Source organism: Enhydra lutris, unplaced genomic scaffold (assembly GCF_002288905.1).
Source record: "Enhydra lutris kenyoni isolate GAN:26980312 unplaced genomic scaffold, ASM228890v2 scaffoldscaffold31, whole genome shotgun sequence".
In the NCBI taxonomy this organism is placed as follows: Eukaryota; Metazoa; Chordata; class Mammalia; order Carnivora; family Mustelidae; genus Enhydra; species Enhydra lutris.
In genome coordinates, this window is record NW_019154115.1 from 5,878,796 (window position 1) to 5,897,366 (window position 18,571).

Below are 18,571 nucleotides of genomic sequence, written 5' to 3' on the forward strand. Positions count from 1 at the left end.
TATCTCAATAAAACGGGGGAAAAAATGTCTAAGGGCAGACCACACGACATAGCAACTTTTGAAAAAGGGCCTGCCAGGGAGCCATGACTGTTCCTTCCCCAGCAATCACGATCTCTGCTTAAAGACAGTCGACTTGTAAGTCTTTACTTGAGTGCCAACTGTGTACCTTTTCCAAGGCACCTGCGTTGGTGAGACACATAAGCTAAGTTAAAAGCCTGGAATGTGGACCCTGTTCTTGAAGGACTGATGCTCTTGGGTGAGGACAAAACACTCTCTAGGGGCAGGCTACAAGAGGACAGCAACCAAGGGCTCCTTCTTGGGAACCCAGCTCTTCAACTCTCCTGGAAAAAAGCTGCCAGCGCAGACTGGAAGGCATCTTAAAGGAATGGGCCCTTTAAAGATAGGCAGCTTGTAGCTGGGATGATGGAGGCTGCACAAGAGGCATTCCAGACCAGAGAACTCCAGGTTCACAGCAGGGATGGAGGGGTAGTCATGGAGGGTGGGGCTCTGGCTTCCGTGTACCAGAAATCTGACAGACGGCTCCCCATCTTTTGCTGGCCCCAGGGTGACAACCCCTGCTGTGTCCCCTCGCAGTGGGACCTACCTACAGGACCCCCGCCCCCAGCCCAGCCCTGCCCTCTGCCCCAGCTCTGGGCCGCACCTCTGTGGTCCAGCTCATGGTGGTTCTTCTCGTCCTTTACCGTCAGGTGGGCCTGGCTGCCCAGGGCACCAAGCGCCAGCAGCCCCGAGCTGCTCCCAGTCACTGGGGGGATCCCTGGAGGCTGCAGGCCTGACGGGTGGGGAGGCAACTGGACCGGGGGGCCATGCGTGGCGTGGGAGAGGTGCTGGGCCTGGAGCTGCTGTTGCTGCAATGAAGTGGGTGGTGAGCACAGCTGAGCAGGGACGGCGGGGAGGCTACTGGGGGGCAGGAGGGGTATGCCCTCCAAAACCCTTACCCCCCCCCCAGCTCATTCCACATGCTGTCTGGCTGAAGGAAGCCTGTTAACCGACGGTAGTTTAGGCACCAGACTTGTCTCCAAACTCTCCACCCATCCCCCCACCCCAGTTTTGGGACACAATTCCTCAGTGTCCATTTCCAAGCCCCAGATAAATAAAGCATGCATCTCAGGACCAAAGAATCATCGGGGCTCCCTCTCGGTTGAGGGGGGCCCGTTTTTAAGCCAGCAGTCACACTTGCTCATGCTTGCATGCCTTCAGACATTCACAGCCGGTGGTTCCCACCCTGAGCCCATATCCTGGGAAGCCTCCCTAATTCTCAGGAACTCCAGGCTGGCTGGCTGAGCCAGGGCCAGGCCACAGAAGAAAATTCCCGAGATCAAGAGGACCTTGGGGCCAGTGGAATGAGAGCTGACGTCGCTGGACCTCAGAGCGGAGAACAGAGCGGATACCAGAGTAACAGGAGTGGGGTTTGGAACTAGATGGACCAGGATCCCAATCCTGGCTGTGGTGCTTCCTGTGTGTCCTCAGGCAGATGACTCATTAAGTGATCTCACAACAACAGCTAACAAGGAACCCCTACCCAGATTAGCCCCAGAGTGTTCTCTTTCCCCTCCATACCCTACACCCTCTGGACAGCCAGGTCCTCTCCCCAGCAGCCACTACAAATAGCCTTTATCTTACCATTCCTAACTTTGTGCCAAGAACCACAGGAATTGTGGGGCAGGCTACACCCCCGCCAAATACCTCTGAGGAGTGGCCAGGGCCTTGGGTATGCTGACAGCCACCTATGCTGGCATCTTCTCCAGGAACACAAGAGAAAGGGACCGACATTTACGCGTGGCACTTTCCAAATATTCTCTCTGACCCTTCCGGCCTGGGTGGCAAAGGAGGGTTTGTGCCCATTTTACAGATGGCAAACGGACACTGAGGGGGCTGGAATGGGTGGCCAGTAATTAGCCAGGTCCAACCACTAGTAGGTGAGACCTGGACTCAAATCTGTCAACCATCGATCTTATCCAACGAGTGTCCCTAAGGAGAGCCCCCCACCCCACCATGACTCCTCAAGTCCGAAGAGCTTGGTGGGGGTGACAAGCTTGCCTGCTGATGTAAACTTGGCTTTTGGGCCAGGCTGGCAGACAACAGAACACGGGGGGATAGTCTGCAGTCTGGTGGGAGGGGAGGCTCTCAGAGGCAGGAAGTGTTTGCAATCGGGGTGAAGGGCCCTGCTCTCCCACAACCCTGCTCTCCCACAACCACGACACAGCAAACTGCAAATCTGGCTCATCTGGAAGTCAATGGGGGGACCCCGGCCACCACCACACTCCTGCCCCCCCCAAAAGGGGGGGTGCTTTTTTTTATCAGCTCTGGGTCAAAGGCTGGGACCAGTGGCCATTACTCAGAGCTGAAACATCTACTGTTGGATGATTTAGGGCAATTACTAGTGGGCATCGGTCCCTGATACGAAACAAAACCCCGGCAGAGGGCCCCACGCAGAAACCCCACCCAACCCAGCCTGCACTCAGGCTCTTCCTGGGACACAGGAGCTTATAGCAGAGCTCCCCTATTCTTTTTTTTCAAAGAAATTATAATTGTTAGGTCTTATTACAAGAAAAAAAATATATGCAGTCAGAAGACACGTAAAATAAGTATGGATTAAAAAGTTGTCCTTAAAAAATTACTCTTCAATCCCACTCTGTAGAAGAGTCCACTGTTCCTCTCTCTAGAATTTTCCTTTATGAAAATCTACATATTGTAAATGTATTCCTAAATCAATAGGCTCTTGCCAACCTCACTACAACTGCTACTGCTACACAACTGGGTTTTAGTTGAAGACTGTTCTGTACCAATCAACACGTCCTTTCCAATGGCTACCCGTCACTCCTCGGTGTGGGCCAACCATCCAACTGCACCTACACGTGCGGTCTTAAAATGGGTCTCCGCCAGCAGCCCTGTGCTTTTAGACCGGTTGCTGGCAGGCCATTTAATTTTGCCAGTGTTAACTATTTAGTAAAATCCCAGAAAGCAAGGAGTGAGGGATTTAATCTACTTTTTCACAGGGCACAGCCAGTGAATTGCTGCAGGGAGAGGGGAGGAAAGGCGAGGGGAGGAGAGGAGAAGGGCTTCTGGGGAGCAGCTGCATGGGTCCAAGGCTGGCTCCCTCCATGAACAATTCCGTTGCTAGAGAAAGAGCTGACTGCAGATTCCTGCCCAGGGAGAGACGCGGCTGAGTTAAGTCCAAATACCCCAATTCTTACCTCTCTGGGTAAGCTCTGTCCTCTTTACCCAACCTTTTCGGCTCCCTGCCCAGTTCAAATGCCTCCTCCTCCAGGAGCCCTCCCCTCCAGCCTGGTCAGCACAGAGGTCTCCCTTCTGACACCGGGGCCAGACAGCCTAAGGCAGACGTGCAGCTCTACCCTTTATCAGCCGTAAGACCTTAGAGGAATCAGTGGACCTCTCTGGGCCTCCGTTTTCTCCCTGTGCAAGGACCACACACGTGATACTACACATCAAGGCAGAGCAGGTGCTCAGTTCATGTTAGCAAAAGCTATGAATGGATTACAGCTATAACCATTTCCTTCATCTTTATGGGATGCTTGCTGACCTGTGAGTTTCAGGAAGACAGGACCTTGCTCTATCCATCCCAGCACCTCTAATGGTGCCTGGTTTGTTTGCTCAGTGTGCACTTGCTGGGTAAGTAAGTGATAATGTTGCAAAAGGCAGACATGAGAGGCTGGGAAGTAAGTCCGCACAGTGACTCTGTCTGAAAAGGGCCATCCACCTCCCAGATCTGCGCCTCCTCTCCGAGGCCCACTGAAATACAGCTAGAACAGTTCATGGGGACAAGGAGCTTCCGTGGAGCGTGTCCTGCTTCCTGGAAACCTGAACCCGTCAGCAAGCATCAGAAATCTGGAACAAAGGCTGTGGTGGCTGTTCGGAGAACAGAGGCTTTTCAAAGCTGCTGCGTGTCCAAGCCTGGGAGGGTGATATCCTGCCATAGCGTGTTGGACATCAGTGTTCTCTTTGCAACAGAGGACAGGAAATTTCCCTATACTTCTCATCTTCAAGTACAAAAGCACCCCCCGTGCAGCCAAAAAGTCCCCTGAGGTGTCCTTTGCCCAGTTTGAAGGCAGAGTCGGGAGTGGCCCGGCAGGCTTCAGGAAGCAAGGAGGGAAGCCCTGGCCTCCAAGGCTTATCTCTTGGGGCGAGGGCAGATGCTAGCGCTTACTGGGCGTGGGTGGGGTCTGCTCATCACAGTCTTGGTTGCAAAAAAGAGAGTGAAACAAAAGTTTCTCCCCAGCGAGGCAGGGGTTGCTGGCTGGCAATGATGCACCTGCCTTGCTGTTCTGTGTCACCGCCCCAGTCCCTCCACAGGCAGACAGGGTGCGGCCGGCTGGCCTCAGGCTGCACTTCAATCCCCTGTGGCCCGCCCTGACCTCAGAGGACTTTGCGCTGCAATACAGTGCCATGGGGGGGGGGGGGGGGGGGGGGGGGGGGGGGGGGGGGGGGTGACAAGCGGGGAGACATGGAATTGAGTCCGCCATCCAAGAAGGGATAGAGCTCACCACTTCGCTGTAGCCTGTTTCCAGTTGCTACTACTTCCAATACCGGGATGGGAGAGGAAGTCACCAGCATGCCCCCATCCACCGCCAACCCCCCAAGACTGGCTAAGTGCCTGGAACTGAGCCCGCTCTGGAGGACTCATCCCTCCTGTAGTATTTCATGCCAGAACACAAGCATGTCGAAGCAGGCGGCCCACAGGCCCTAAGTATGTGCCTGTCTTCGCGCGTGTATCAAGTGCCAATGCCCTGGGCTCAGAGGATAGGGCCCCTTACAGGAGAGGCTGATGGGGAAGAGCTTCCTCCCCGAGTACGGGTAATTGGATTATGCACATCATGCTTTAATGCCTTTGCTGGCTGATTTAATGCTTCACTTCTCAGGTTCATGATTTGGGTTAAACTTAGTAAAGTTGTCTAAGCATTTCCAAAGCCCAGACCCACTAAGGATACCCACCAGAGGAAACCCAGAATTCTGTCTGCATAAAATGGACACTTACGGATCCCCCAGGACGGGGGGAGCATCCCTGGGCCTTCCCTGTTCCTGCTACCTTGCATGGCTGCCCCCCCCCCCCACAGCTCCGCACTGGACCGCGCTTCCGTGCAGAGAGAGCTTTGAGAGCTCCCAACAACGCCTGCTATCCTATTTCGGAGATGGGGACTGGCTCGGGGAGGCAAGCACAGCCCGGACTGAGAGCCAGCACGCCCTCTCCCCTCCACGCCGCCGGCCTGAAAAGAAACTGATGCATTCCGAAGCATGCCCTTCTCCCCCTTCCTCCTGGAAAACTCTGTCAAGTGAATCCTGCCCATCTACATCCCGGAGTGAATGCAAAACCCTCAGGAAGGGCTTCAGAATACCGAGTGTCTGTGACAAGCTACGATCTCCCTCTTCCTCCCCCTCACCCCCAGCCCCGCCCCATCAAATCAACACTTTAGAACATGTCTTCCACTAACAAATCTCCAAGGGAATACAGACCAGACTGTCAGTGGGCGGGTGGGGTAAAGGCCACGCCGCCCGTCAGGTTCAACAACCTTGGGCCAGCACAGAGCGATGGAAAAGGAGGATTCTGGAAATGGTTGCTAGGTCAGCTCACAGGGTCTATAATCGGCCTAGGGATGCCTTCCGCTAGATGCTGCTCCAGGGACAAGCCTCCCCGCGCGCCGCCCCCATGCACAGGTACCTTGGCTCTTTGAGGACCCCTGTCATAATAATGTGGATCCAAGAAACAGGGCCCTAGCACAGTATGGTGTCGACAGTAACAGATCTTTGGGCCCATGGGGAATACCCGAGTTCCCCAGAGAGGGGGGAATGCTGGGCCAGCAAGCCTGGGCTCCCCCCATCTGCCCCTTTGTCCCCCGCTCCCTTCACACCAGCCTGATGGTGGTTCTGAATCTTCCGCCCCAGGATACCCTAGAAATACTCTACTTCGTGTGATAAATAAGCCAGGACAGGTGCCCACACCAGATACGCTGCACTATGGAACCAAGACATGACCTCAGAGTCCTTCAACCCTATGCCCAAGACAGCCAGAAACACCCGACTGAAGCAGGCACTCTCTAGAAAACTTACCCAGCCCTCCTCCGTCTGGTCACAACCGGAGAAACTGAGGCCTGGAGGAACTCTGGACGGCCTTGCCCAAAACCATCCTAGTTCCCGGACCAGGAGACCAGGCTACTTCTCCAACACCACCATGGGGTGAGGGGAGAAGCCACCAGTTGCTACTGAGAGCCTCCGGGGCCCGTCCCTGCACCGCGCTTTACCGCTGGGGCCAGAACCCCGGCCCTGCGGTGCACCCCCCGCCCTCCACCTCCACCCCACCTTCCCCAGTCAGCTGTCGGCAGCCAGCCCGCTCGCCCCACTCCTCCCAGGGAGCAGAGCCGTCCCTGCTTCCCAGAGTGCAGTCAGGCCCGGGTCCCCGGCGCGCAGGCCTCAGCTGTCCAGAATTCCTGCCTTGTGAGGCTCTGTCAGGCGCGGCGAGGAGACGGCCTCCTGCTTAATGACAGGCCGACGGCTGCATTCACTCAGAGCTGGAGAAGCAATTACCTTGGAAATGGGGGTCACAGGCCCCACTCGTTGGCTTTAATTGAATTCCAATATCTGCCTCGAGTTGCCTTGACCTAACTTGTAGCTTCCTAAATACTACTTAAAGGAAGTGGAGCTAATCCAAGCTGCACTTCCTCCCCAATCGCACTCTTTTCTTAGAATTTAGAAAAAAGTTATTTTCATAAGAGGATTTTAATTCCAAAGAGGGAGGCAGGAGTGGGAGAGGGGGCACCTACCGGGGCCACTGCGCGGACGGGAGGGCTTGGCCTGGAAAGGGGACCGGGACGAGGACCTGGAAGAGGAGGAATTTCGGAGGACAGAACCCACGGCGCACTTCCCGCCCTGAGGCCTCTTTCCACTGCTGCTGGAGAGCCGCCACACTGCCACCACGCCAGCCGTGAACTGGTCCCTGAGACCGGGGCCCCCAGGGGCCCCAGGCGGGCTGACCAGTGAGTGGGGCGGGGAGGAGCCCGGAGCTGGGAGTCAGCCCTCAGGCTTCTGGCTGACTTTGTGCCCATCCTTGAATCACTGCCCCTCTCTGTGAAATGAGGGCACTGGCAAGATCCATGAACCACGGAGGCCCCACCCCTCAGGGACATTTGGCTGACATCTGGAGACATTTTTGGGTTCCAGTGGCATCCAGTGGGTAGAAGCCAGCATTGCTGCTAGACATCCTACAGTGCACAGAACAAGGCCCCACAACAAAGCATCTGGCCCCAAACTTGACAGTGTCAAGGCTGAAAAAGCTCAGGCCGGCTGATCTCAGGGACAATAAACTTTACGAAAGCACAGTTTCCCCATCAGGGTGCCGCCCCCCAGCCCAATGGCTAAAGACACAAACCACTTACTCATAGTCCTCTTTCCAGACTCTGCTCTGCTCCCCCCCGAGCATTGCCAGGCTTCAGACCAGGCGAATGCTTCCATGCCCTCTCACGGCAGCATTCAGCAGCCGCCACGGGGCTGAGACCAGGACAGAAACTGGTCACCGTCATAGGTCCCCACAGCAGGACGACGGAGCAGCGGAAGCCACCAGCATCCCTCTGTCCCTCTGCCCCCAGCCTCCCTGCACATGTGGCCCCAGAAGATGGTCCACTCCCTCCTTTAACAGATGCAGAAACTGAGGCCTGGGAAGAGACAGGACCTGCCGAGGTCACACAGGAAAGAACCTTAACTAGAATGTATGTCTCGCAGTTTCTGCCCCAGACCGAAAACCCAAGAGTTATCCTTTATCCCACCAAGCAGAACATTCTGGGACTATCGGTTCCACCTTGAAATCATGACCTCATGCGAGAACAAAAGAGAAATGAGGACCAAGCAGGGTCCCAGACGTCAGTCATTTGGGCCACTGCTTCACAAAAATCTGGAAAACTTTAGAAACACACATTCCCAGCCCCACCCCCAGACCTATGGAAAAGAGCTCCAGGGTGCGTGTTCTGGAATTTATATCACTCAGAAGCCCCCTGACCCTCCTTCATTTTAGGGACAAAAGGTGGAGAAAACACCTGAGGCTAAGAGTTTTGCCCAGAGGGACATGCAAAAACTGTTTGTCCTCAGCTGCTTCTCTTAAATATCCCTAGCCTCACACCAAAGCAGGAGAGAGATGCTCTGTGAATCCACGAAATGCATTCAAGATGCAAGCCAGAAAGGGATCCAGAAGAAGAAAGATCCGGCTTCCTTCTTCCATGGAGGGGTCCGACCAGAAGTGGACCTCACAAAGCGGTCCTGGGTATTTTTCCCACTCCCGGAGAGACAGGACTCCCAGAATATCCCGGCTGGAATTCACAAGGGCGCACCAATCACACTCAGTCAGGCAGCTCAGTGCATGGCACAGGAAGGCCCCAACCCAAATTCCACAGCACATTTCAGATCCACAGTACAACAGAGATAATTCTGATCTCAGCTGGCCAAAGTAGGGCAGACCTTTGCCAGGGAGGGGGACACAGGGCAGACAGGGCCCCCTGGGGAGGCCTGAGGAGCAGCTGGGTCTGACGGTTATCTCAGAGCCTGCCCCCCGCAACCATGGGGGGGGGGGCACCAAAAGCTGGGGGAGGTTGGGGCTGGAGAGTTTAGAGGTGGATCTGAGGCATGTCAAACAAGCCGTCCACTTGGGGAGCTCATGGGGTGAGAGCCCCAGATGGGTCTAAGCCACGGGAAGCCGGAGCCCTGGGCCTGCCATCCTTTGAGGCCAGCTAAGGTCAGGGTCGATCTCTGGTTATGGTAAATGAGAGGAATAAAAGGGCTATACACACGGTGAGAGGCAGATTGGGGAGTCCACGTACCCCGATGATGGCGTTTAGCTCCGTCATGGTGACCTGCTTGGCACGCTCCACCGCCTGGGCCACCTGCTGCTGGTGCTGGAGGAACAGGGAAGGGGTGAGCTGCACTGTCTTCCCAACCGAAGGGAGCACAGGGAGGACCGCTGGGGCCAGGCCAGGGATGTGGCCCCCACATGAGGCAGAGGAGGCCAGTGAAACAGGTGGGGCCTTTCTACCTTCTGTTTTAAATGCTTTTTAAAGAGCGCGTGTTCAAGCCCCACTTCCTGTACATTGTTTTAAGTTTCAACAGAAATGAGCCCAAACACGGCTGTCAGTCACCCGCCTCCCCTCACCACACGTACAAAAAAAATGTCCTTCCGTGCCTTCGAATGGGAGCCGGGTGGGAGAGGCTAGCCCTCATTAATGTTCTAAATGTGGGAACAGCGTTTGTCACATAGAAGGGTGTTCCCATTTTTTAGGAGACGCAGCTAGAGTGCCTGCCAAGTCAGGAGACTGGCACTCTACGTTCAAGGAGTTCAGAAGTGAGGTATGTGAATTTACAGATATGCAATCCCTAGCCAAGTAAAGAGGAAAATAAAGATGTGGCTGGAGAGAGAGAGAGAAAAAGTGGCATGATGAACCCTTAAATCAAGCAGGGACTGGGGACGGTCATGATGGGTCCATGCGGGCTCATCAAGTGTAATAAATACACCACTCTGGGGCAGGATGTTGGGAACGGGGACAGCTCTGTACCTTCTACCCATGGGCTGCTGTGAACCTAAAACCACTCTGAAAAATACGTTATTTTTTTTGGTGCATTCATTCCCTTTGGCCTTGGGATAACATCTGCTTCGTGTGCACCTGTCTCCCCTACTGGGCTGTGAGCTCTAGGCCATCACTGTATCATGTTTTGGACTCCATCATTTATGGGTTGCTGCTCTGACTCAAGAAACCTAGGAGTCTGGAAGGATGCTGAGGGGATGGCCGGGGCCTGCCCCAGCTGGAGTGAGCTATGCTGGACAGACAGCTCACCTGTCTGACCTGGCCCAAGGGGCCTCCTTGGAGACGCTTCCCTCGTCTCACCCACTAGCCCCATCCAGGCCTCAGGTGGCGGTCTCCTGGAAGGCATGCTTAGAAGGTAGTAGGATTGACTGGCCATGCCTCCAGGGAGGACCCTCTGTCCTAGGGGCTGGGGCCCCCTTGGTACTCATTCCCTTTATAGGGTGTGCCCCTTCGCACTATGTGGCCAGGCGTCTTGCTCCTAGATGTTTTCAGGTGTTGGAGATGGGACAGAGAGATGCAGAGGCATTTAGGAATGCCCACTTGGATGGGGGACGGGAGGCAAAGAGGGCAACCACTGCCCATTGCTAGTCCCATCACAGGCTGGGATCCTCCTCCTTGGTCTTGGAAGTGGCAGAGAACCAATTCTACCAGAAGAACGAGCAAACACTCCCTCTGCTGTGCTGGAGTATTTTCTCTAAAACCCCAGGTTGCTAACTTCAGTCCCTATGAATGAATAGGGGCTGGGGCTCCAGGGGGACCCAGGCGACACCGGGAGGCATTGCACTCGAAAGACGAGAAAGATGCAGGGAAAGAAGGTCTTACCTCTTGTGACAGAAAAGGCATGATCTGTGCTAAAATCGTGTTCAATCTCTTTGCAATCTCTGTCTGCAAAAGAAGAGAGATGGTGTGAAGTACAAGCAGATACATCGAGTCACCGAAATGTTACACAGGGGTCAACACACACTCCCCTAAAGCCACAGACCCCCTCATCAGGCCCCCTGCCAGGAGGCCTTGCTGAATCCGTGGCCCTCCCCCAGCCGGGCTGCCTCGGCTTTGGGGAGCTCCAATTTCCTATCAGAGAGGGGTCTCCATGTTTGGCTTAGACCAGAGAATCTGCCGGCTCTGGATGGAAGCCCTAATTAAAAACAAATAAAAATAAAAAAATAAATAAAACAAGAACCACCCCCACCCCCCGCTGCCCTCCGCCGTACACCCCAGTAAAACCTATTATTTTAGTTAAGTGCACTGTGGTGAGGACTTGGTTGTGCCCAATGGCAACAGCTAGACAGGTTCTCCGGCTCAGACGAAGCAGGTGACCAGAAGTCCCCAGGGCCACAGGTGCCTTCGAGGGTCTCCTTCAGCCCTCTCCACTTCTCTCTTGGCCTCTCCCCAACCAGACAGATCCCTCCCCCATGCAGCCCACCCTGAAATCCCACTGTGAGTGCCTCCCCATCTTAGGGTTACAACATGCCTTCTTGTAGCAGCTGCTCACGGGTAAGTTGTTGGAACCCCAATCCTTCCTAGAAGTAGATCATGAGCTGAGCCCTTCTCTGCTCCACCCCCAACATGCCAGCCAAGATCATATTTAGTAAGTACCAACTGCTTCTCCCACTCCTGTCCTATGTGAACCCCCGATCTCGGATCCAGAGCAGTTTGGGAAAATAAAATAGAGCCCAATGGTTAACTGTGTCCAGACGGGAAGGACTAGCCTGACAGACAGGGCTCAGGACAGACCGCCTTCCTCAGCTCCTGCTGAATCCCGAGGCTTCAAAGCTCTTATCAGCACACAGCAATCTTCCAGAAACAAAACCATGACAACAGCCTTTAAAGATCTCTGATCATCTGCATGTCAAATGGCTCTCAATGAGAAATCTGGTGCACTTAAAATAAAAACAACGCTGTCTGAAGGCTTACAGAGTGTGGACCTTGGGAGAATTCCTGGGGTTAGCACCCCCCACCTCCCTCTAACCCCTGGCCACTAAGGAGGACCCATCTGGTTGGGGAAGTGCGAAGACAGGGAATGGGCTAGCGTGGCCCTACATCCTGGGGCTGCCGGCCACAGGAGGCAGGCTCCAACACGGGGACAGTCTGTCTACCCCATAGGGGCGTCCTGGGTGGGGTCCAGGAACTGGTCCTCTCTCCTGGAACACTCCGATCCTCAGGACAGGGCCAGAGTTGCCCCCTGTGGGCATCTGGGGTGGAACAAATCTTTGTTGCAAAGGACCGAATGACCCACTGAATGCCAGTAATGGGTCCCACTTCCAAATTCCAGGGTGGATAGAGAGCGTTCCCCTAGCTACGACCTCTCGGCCTTACCACCCCATTTGCCGTTTGGGTACGCTCCAGTAAGGACACTGGACACCAGGGCTTCTCAGCCTCAGTGCTGTTGACATTGAGGCCAGATACTTCTCTGCTGTACGGAGCTGTTCTTTGCACCATCTCTGAGCTTGACCCACTAGATACCCATCATTTATATTGTAAGGAATCTAAGAAGATAACTAAGTAATTACTGTATAAATTATTAATCTAAGAAAGTGGGAAGAGTTCTTCTCTCCAACAGTATCTTCTCTTCCAAACAGGATGCTTCCTCATTTCTGTTCATCCCTCCCTTGATTGACAGTGGGGAAAGGGAAGGAAACAGGATCAAGGTTGTGTCTGGCAGGAGTTCTAGAACAATCCCCTACATCTCAGTCCAAAATTGCATAGGGTAACACGGTCCTTCAACTATCAGATGTCCATGTGCCCCATCAGAACAGGAGGACACATTAAAAACGGGAAACAGACATAAATTAGACCAACCAGGCTCACTGGTCCAAAGGCCTCTTACCACCAACAACCAGCATAGCAGCGCCCGGCACACAGTAGGTGCTTGATAAATACTTAGCCAAAAAGAGTATCACTAGCCTCCCTGCATTGATTTTCCAAGGCCCCCCTGGCTGCAGATCTGGGCCTGGCCCCTGGTGGGCGACATCTGCGGCCAGGGTGGCAGCGGACGGATTGCTGACATACAAGTGGGAGGCGGGGCAGGCAGACGCCCTTCACCAACAGGGTGAGGCACAGCCATCCCCATGGGTCTCTGGCTGCTGCCCTCCCAACCCCAAGACAGGAAGGCGGGGAACAGGCAGGATCTGAACCTTCCCAGTTACTCTGGCCTACACAGCAGCTCCAACTCTCACACAACCTCTGGGGCAGGTGGTTATCAACGGGTTTCCCATCTGTTGCTTACTTCCGCTAGCATATAGGTCAAGTGTCAGGGTCTTGGAAGTTCCAGGCAAAATATGAAAAGGAGCTGGCCTTCCCCTTCCCCATACCCTTCAGCAAACATGTGGCCACAGCTTTTGCCCAGGTGGAATCTTCCTGCAGGGTTTGGTTGGGAGTCCAGCATCTTTCAGTTATAAGGAAAAGGGACCTGCTGAGATTTCCCGTAGCTGTGCCCAGCTCCAGCCTTGGCCTCCCAGGCCACCAGGTAGCTCTGAGCAAGTTCCCAGTGTCACCCTTCCACCCCCACTAGAAGCAGGTCCTGCCTCCTTTGCCCACCTCCCAAGACCACAAACATCAGAACCGCTCCACACAGACGGGGAACCTTCTGGAGCCTTGGGATACGGGCATTCGGGCCCTTTCCTGGGCCCAAACTCCAGGAAGGCCTAGCTTCATAAGACAGAATGAAACAGGGTTGGGAGGTGGGCAGAGAGTGGATGGGTTGGGGTAGGGGAAGCACACTTGGCCAGTGTTTATAGTAAACCAGGGCTTCCCTGTCCCTGGGTCCGGGCCTGGGGTGGGCTTTCCATACCCATTCCATCCCTCCCAGCTGTCACTGCAGGGTGATCCCCTGCCTTGGAGTGACACTCCCCTGCTGGCCTCCCCAAACGGCAGAAGCAGGGAGTAAACCTTACCCATCTCTCTGTGATTGCCTCACCCCTGGGAATGGGCTCGGCACACCGGTGCGCGAAGAATGGACAGGACTATCCTCCTCAAGGACTTTTCCTTAACACTGATTTTTTGGAGGGTGGTGATCCCAGAGGGGAAGCTCCTAGAAATGTAAGCTGGACGGAAAGAGCCACTCTTCACAACAACCACCATCATGACCGTTACCATGCACCACCCCAGCTGCCCCCAAGCATTTCCCACATGTGAGCTCATAACACCCTCCAGGGAAGGCCCTTCCAATGAGCAGCTCCACGTTTCAGATGGGGAAACTGAGGCCCGCCCAGCAATGAAGCAACCACACTAAACGACTTCCTACCAAGAAGCCTGATTTGGACATTTTGAGAGAGCTTGGAGAAGTATTTTTGAAAGAAAAACTACCGTCAGGGTTAATCATTGACAGCATTTCCGATTAGAACAGCTGTTAAAACAGCATTTGGTCCAACACAAATAAGCCCTAAACATTCAGTTCCAAGAAAGGGGGGAAAAGAAATTAAGACATGTGACTTCCACAATTAGGACAGGTCACAAATCACAAACTGGAACCAGACCACACGTTGGAAAACTCCTCCTGGCAACCTAAGGCACTGTGTTATCAATAAGGCAGCCGCGCGTGGTCCACATGGGTCGCCCCAAGCCACCGCCTTTGAGTGATGTCCTCAGATGCGGACCTGGGAGAAGGTAGGTGCCGGCGGCGGGGAGACCGCTGCCTTTGGAAAGAGGTGTTTGGGGAGGTGGGCACAGACTTTGAATGTTTCTTTTCAAGTGTGGTTCAAAGAAGGCAGCTTGGCTGGTGGGAAAACACCGTTCCTTGGAAGGAGCTAATCTAGCAGACACAGACAGAAGCAGCTCAGAGACACGTGCCCAGAGACCCTGCGAGATTCAGAATCTGTGCTCCCAACTGGGCACGGGGCGTAACATCTGCCCAGCGTCTCCGGTGAAATGGTTAGGCTAATAAATGATGGAAAACAAGATGGGGTGGGGGGCAAGTGACTTTCCCAAGGAGCAATCTGCTCAGCGAGCCTGCCTAGCTCCCGTGCGTGCCATGATCATCTCAGGAAAGAAGGACCTGCAACCATCTTGCTGGAAACCGAGGGTCCTTCAGCACCCCCAGGCCCTGCCTCTCCTCCCATCACAGTCCAGCCACAGGCCCCAGACCCAGGACGCCGAAAGACGCCAGCCTCAATCTGGTCTTGGTTCTCACCCCCCAGTCTCCTGCTCCTGGGCTTCCGCAGCTGGCCAGGCTTTGGCCGCACCCCCCACCTTTCTTTTTCTTGAAAATGTAGCGGACTGCTCAACCCAGTCCGCAGCCACCTCCACCCAACGGTCTCCCTGCTATTTATTTCAAAGTGCCCTGTTGTCTGTCCCCGCCAGCTTTCGGGAATACATACATCACTGTAACCTCAGCTCCATAAAAACAAGGCGAGGAAGAACCCTGGCACTTTAAAGAGCATGTTATGACCCACAGCCATGAAGAACCAAGCTGGCTCCCACCCCCCACCCCCCCAGCCCTGCCTCCATCTAGCTGTGTGGCTTTGGGCAAATCGCTACCCTCCTCCGGAGTCCAACTGCGTTGTCTGCAACACAGGGCGGCAGAGAGGTAACTTGGAAGATCCGGGAGTTGTCACTGTGTCTCAGCCTGCTAACGGTTCCTGAAGGGCGCTGTGACATGTCCTTCCTCCATACAGCTCAGGAATCGAGAGCACGGCAAGAATTTAAAGGGTGATGAGGAAGGAGAGAGAGCCACTTCACGATGTGGTTGGCCTGCCGCTGCCTGGGGTTCAGTCCCCAGGACCAGGCTTCATAGCACAGAGGGTTCGACAGCAGTGACATGCCATCTGTCAGTCCCAAGCAGCCACGGTAGGAAGGGCTCATCCTGCTCACCCGGGACGTTCTCCTCCAGAAACATGCATGTTTGGGTGGGGGGTGGGACTCCACGGTTCTTGAATTTTAATCAGGTATCACCAGGTCCTCCGACTCGAGCTCCGGGGTATTCCAGATGAGTCTGCTTCATCTCGAATTAAACTCAGAGGGGCACAAGGGGCGGGAGGCGGTGGCCGCGGCAGCCGGGTGCCATAACCACGAAGCAATCAAATGTTGAAAGATTCTGGAACAATGTGCCTGAGTACTTTTAACTTAAAATATCCCATCGCATGTCCCAGGCAATTCTAAATTGATAGGCCCTCAATTATTGGACTAGACCATGAAATTCCTTGCCAGGCACTTTCTCCTCAGTCGGAGCTTAGACAACTCTGAAAGAAAGCAAGTGGCTGTTTTATCACCAGCGGGAAGGAAGTCCAGGGACAAAGAGGGGTGACACCTCCAGGAAACACTGGGACGGGGTTCCCCAGCCCCGCTCCAGCCCCGCCACAGGCTCTACGGGAAAGGAGCATCCAGGGTCTTAAAGGAGGGGGCAAATAAATGAGCCACTCAGCAGCCCAGGGAGATAATGGCCCCTGCTTCTGGAAGGGCCGGGAGGGTTTCCATCACGGATCACTCAATGATAGGTGAGCCTCCATAAAGGCCCTTTTAGCACTGACATATCGATCAAATTATATATAACTACAATGCCATTAAATATTTATGCCTTCTGAGGAAGCCTGCTCAATTCTTTATGCCAGGAGGGCTGGATATAAGAAAAGGCCCAGCCCCGTGTGACCCTGAGGATCTGCCTCCTGAGGGAGGGAACAGGACAGGACACTGGCTGTGGTCAGCCTGGACCTGGCACTCAGCGATAGCCCCCATGCCCCTCACACAGGTAAGGATGGCAAGGAACATTCGACACACTTGCCCCCACCCAGCTAAGACAGATGAAAGGCAAGAGACTCCAGGGTGCCCAGCTTGGGACATGACCCTCCACGTGCCACCCTGGACGGAATCCCACCTTCCCTTCCTCTGCCTACCAGAAATCTCTGGTACTTTCTTCCAAGAGTCTAGGGAGTAAGGGAACTGGGAATGGTGAAGTCAAGCAAGGAAGGGGAAAGAGCTTGTGGGGAGAGGGGCGGGAGAAGAGGCATCTAGGACACTGACCCCAGAAGAGTCGGCAAGGCGAAGTCCCAGGTCTGTCCTATACTCAGGCCTCAGTTCCTACTGCATGAAAGAGGCAGATCGGGGTGCAGTATAGTCATCAGAGCTCTCAAAACTGAATTAGGTGTGTGTGAGAGCGAGCATCCTGTCCTTAGGAGCATTCAATGGCCACCTAACTGGGACAAGGGTTAGACACCACTCCACGGGAGGGACCTGGCCTAGGTGACAGCCGAGTCCCTCCCTGGCTCTCAGACTCCACGACTTTCATTTCTCAGACTCTCAATTTCCATCCACCGGGTTTCCTGTTAACAAGATCCAATAAGCTTTAAATATTTGATCACTTTAATTTCTTGGTTCCCAAACACATTAAACTCTGCTTGCTTCCCACCCCCACTCCAGGGGATGGCCCTCAAAGAGCTTGCTTGTGTAGACAGAACAGGGAAAGCCTTTGCCGATTAGACCTTCCCCCAATACCGCCCATTCATTCCAGGCGCCACCAACCGCCACCCCCATCCCTAGAGCCCTCGGTCCCCTCCCTCCCCTCAGATAACCCTCTGCCTCCCTCCCCCACCTTCCCAGACTCCATTGGCCAACTCCTGCCAGGAGGAAAAATTCTCAATTCATCCCTGTGGGGTTGCCATGGCAACCCCCAGCCACCTAATCCCCCTTGGAACATTATGCAAATCTCCCTTTGCCCCTCAACAGGCTGTAAAAGTCACATTACCCTTGCAGAGGCAGCTCGTTAAATTTTGGGGGTCTCCCTGTAAGGTCAGCACTACAAATGGAACATTGGCTAGGACTCTGTAAGGACAGAGGCTCACTGGGAAATCCGGATGGCAGGAAAGGAAAATGAGGTGTCAGGGGAGGGGACAGGCGGACTGTGGGCAGACAGAGCCCCATTCTAGCCACCCACCACCGAGTTCACAGCCAATAAGCAAGACCATCCCTCTTAGACTGAAAGGGTCTCTCCCCCCAGATAAGGATGGCAGGATCATAGGCCAAAAAGATCAAAATGGTTACTTAGAAATTTGTTCATGGGTCAGATGGGACCACCTCCCAAACCACCACTACCACATTCAACATCTCAGTTTACAGACAAGGAAAGCTGGGCCCAGAGAAGGCAAGGAGCTGCCCTAGGTCACAAAGCCAGACAGTGGCAACCAACTCTCGCAGCTCTCCAGCCAGAATTCTTCCCCTGACACCAAGGGTTCACACCTGGGGAGCGATTTTGCCCCCCAAGGGACCCTTGGTGATGTCTAGAGAACAGTTAAGGGTGTCACAATGAGAGCAGTGCTCCTGAGAACTAGTGGGCGGAGGCCAGAGGTGCTGCTAACCTTGGGGAACACAGGAAAGCCTCACCCCAAAGAATTATCCAGCTTCACATGTCAATAATGCCCAGACTGAGACAGCCCGATCTGTGCACGGCGGCCCTACAACCTACCCAATTCTTCAAGGCCTTGTCCGGGGTCTTCCCAGGCCCAGAATCTAAGTCCTGAAGCATATTCAGGTGCGTGTCCTGAAGGCAGCCATGTGGGGAGACCATGCCTTGATATGGCCTGGGGGACAAGCGGTCCGGCCAGGAGTGAAACAGACTGAGTTTCTGGTTCTGAACCTGCTCCCGGTCTACCGGGGACCACGAGCCAGTGCCTGACCCTCTGCAGACATCTGTGCTCAAGGCTGGCATGTGGGGCCAGCCAGCCGCACGTGGGAGGGCTCTAGGAAGTCCTACAACACCCACAGCCCCAAGGATCTCGGCCTCACTCTTGGAGGCCTTCGCAACTTGTGGCACTACATCCTGCTGGGAGAGGACACTGCTGAGGCCTTCCTACACGCTGGGGACTGTGCGAAACAGTCACTGTATATCCATCACCCTATACACACTCCTCCTAGTGCTGCCTGTGACTGCAGGGTCAGACAGAGGAGGCCATGAGCCATGTGGGGCTAGCGGACGTTAGTTACAACTCAAGGTCAAACTCAGCTCCTCAGGCACGGTAGCCATGTCTCGGACGGCCCTGTTCTGGCAG

General features: G+C 54.6%; 1 protein-coding gene across 12 annotated transcripts in view; it reads right to left on the bottom strand.

Moving 5' to 3' along the window:
• LOC111153164 (transducin like enhancer of split 3) overlaps positions 1 to 18,571 on the bottom strand; it is a 45,948-nt gene that overhangs the window by 14,728 nt on the left and 12,649 nt on the right. For 5 of the 12 annotated variants that reach the window (XM_022511988.1, XM_022511986.1, XM_022511984.1 and 2 more), the window contains exons 5-7: positions 10,419 to 10,481; positions 8,838 to 8,912; positions 662 to 866 (exon numbers count right to left, since the gene is read on the bottom strand). In XM_022511988.1, coding sequence (XP_022367696.1) covers positions 662 to 866; positions 8,838 to 8,912; positions 10,419 to 10,481 — 343 coding nt within the window. Of the gene's footprint in view, positions 1 to 661; positions 867 to 8,807; positions 8,913 to 10,418; positions 10,482 to 18,571 lie in introns of all 12 variants that reach the window. The other 7 variants (XM_022511981.1, XM_022511979.1, XM_022511980.1 and 4 more) reach the window with 3 other exon arrangements.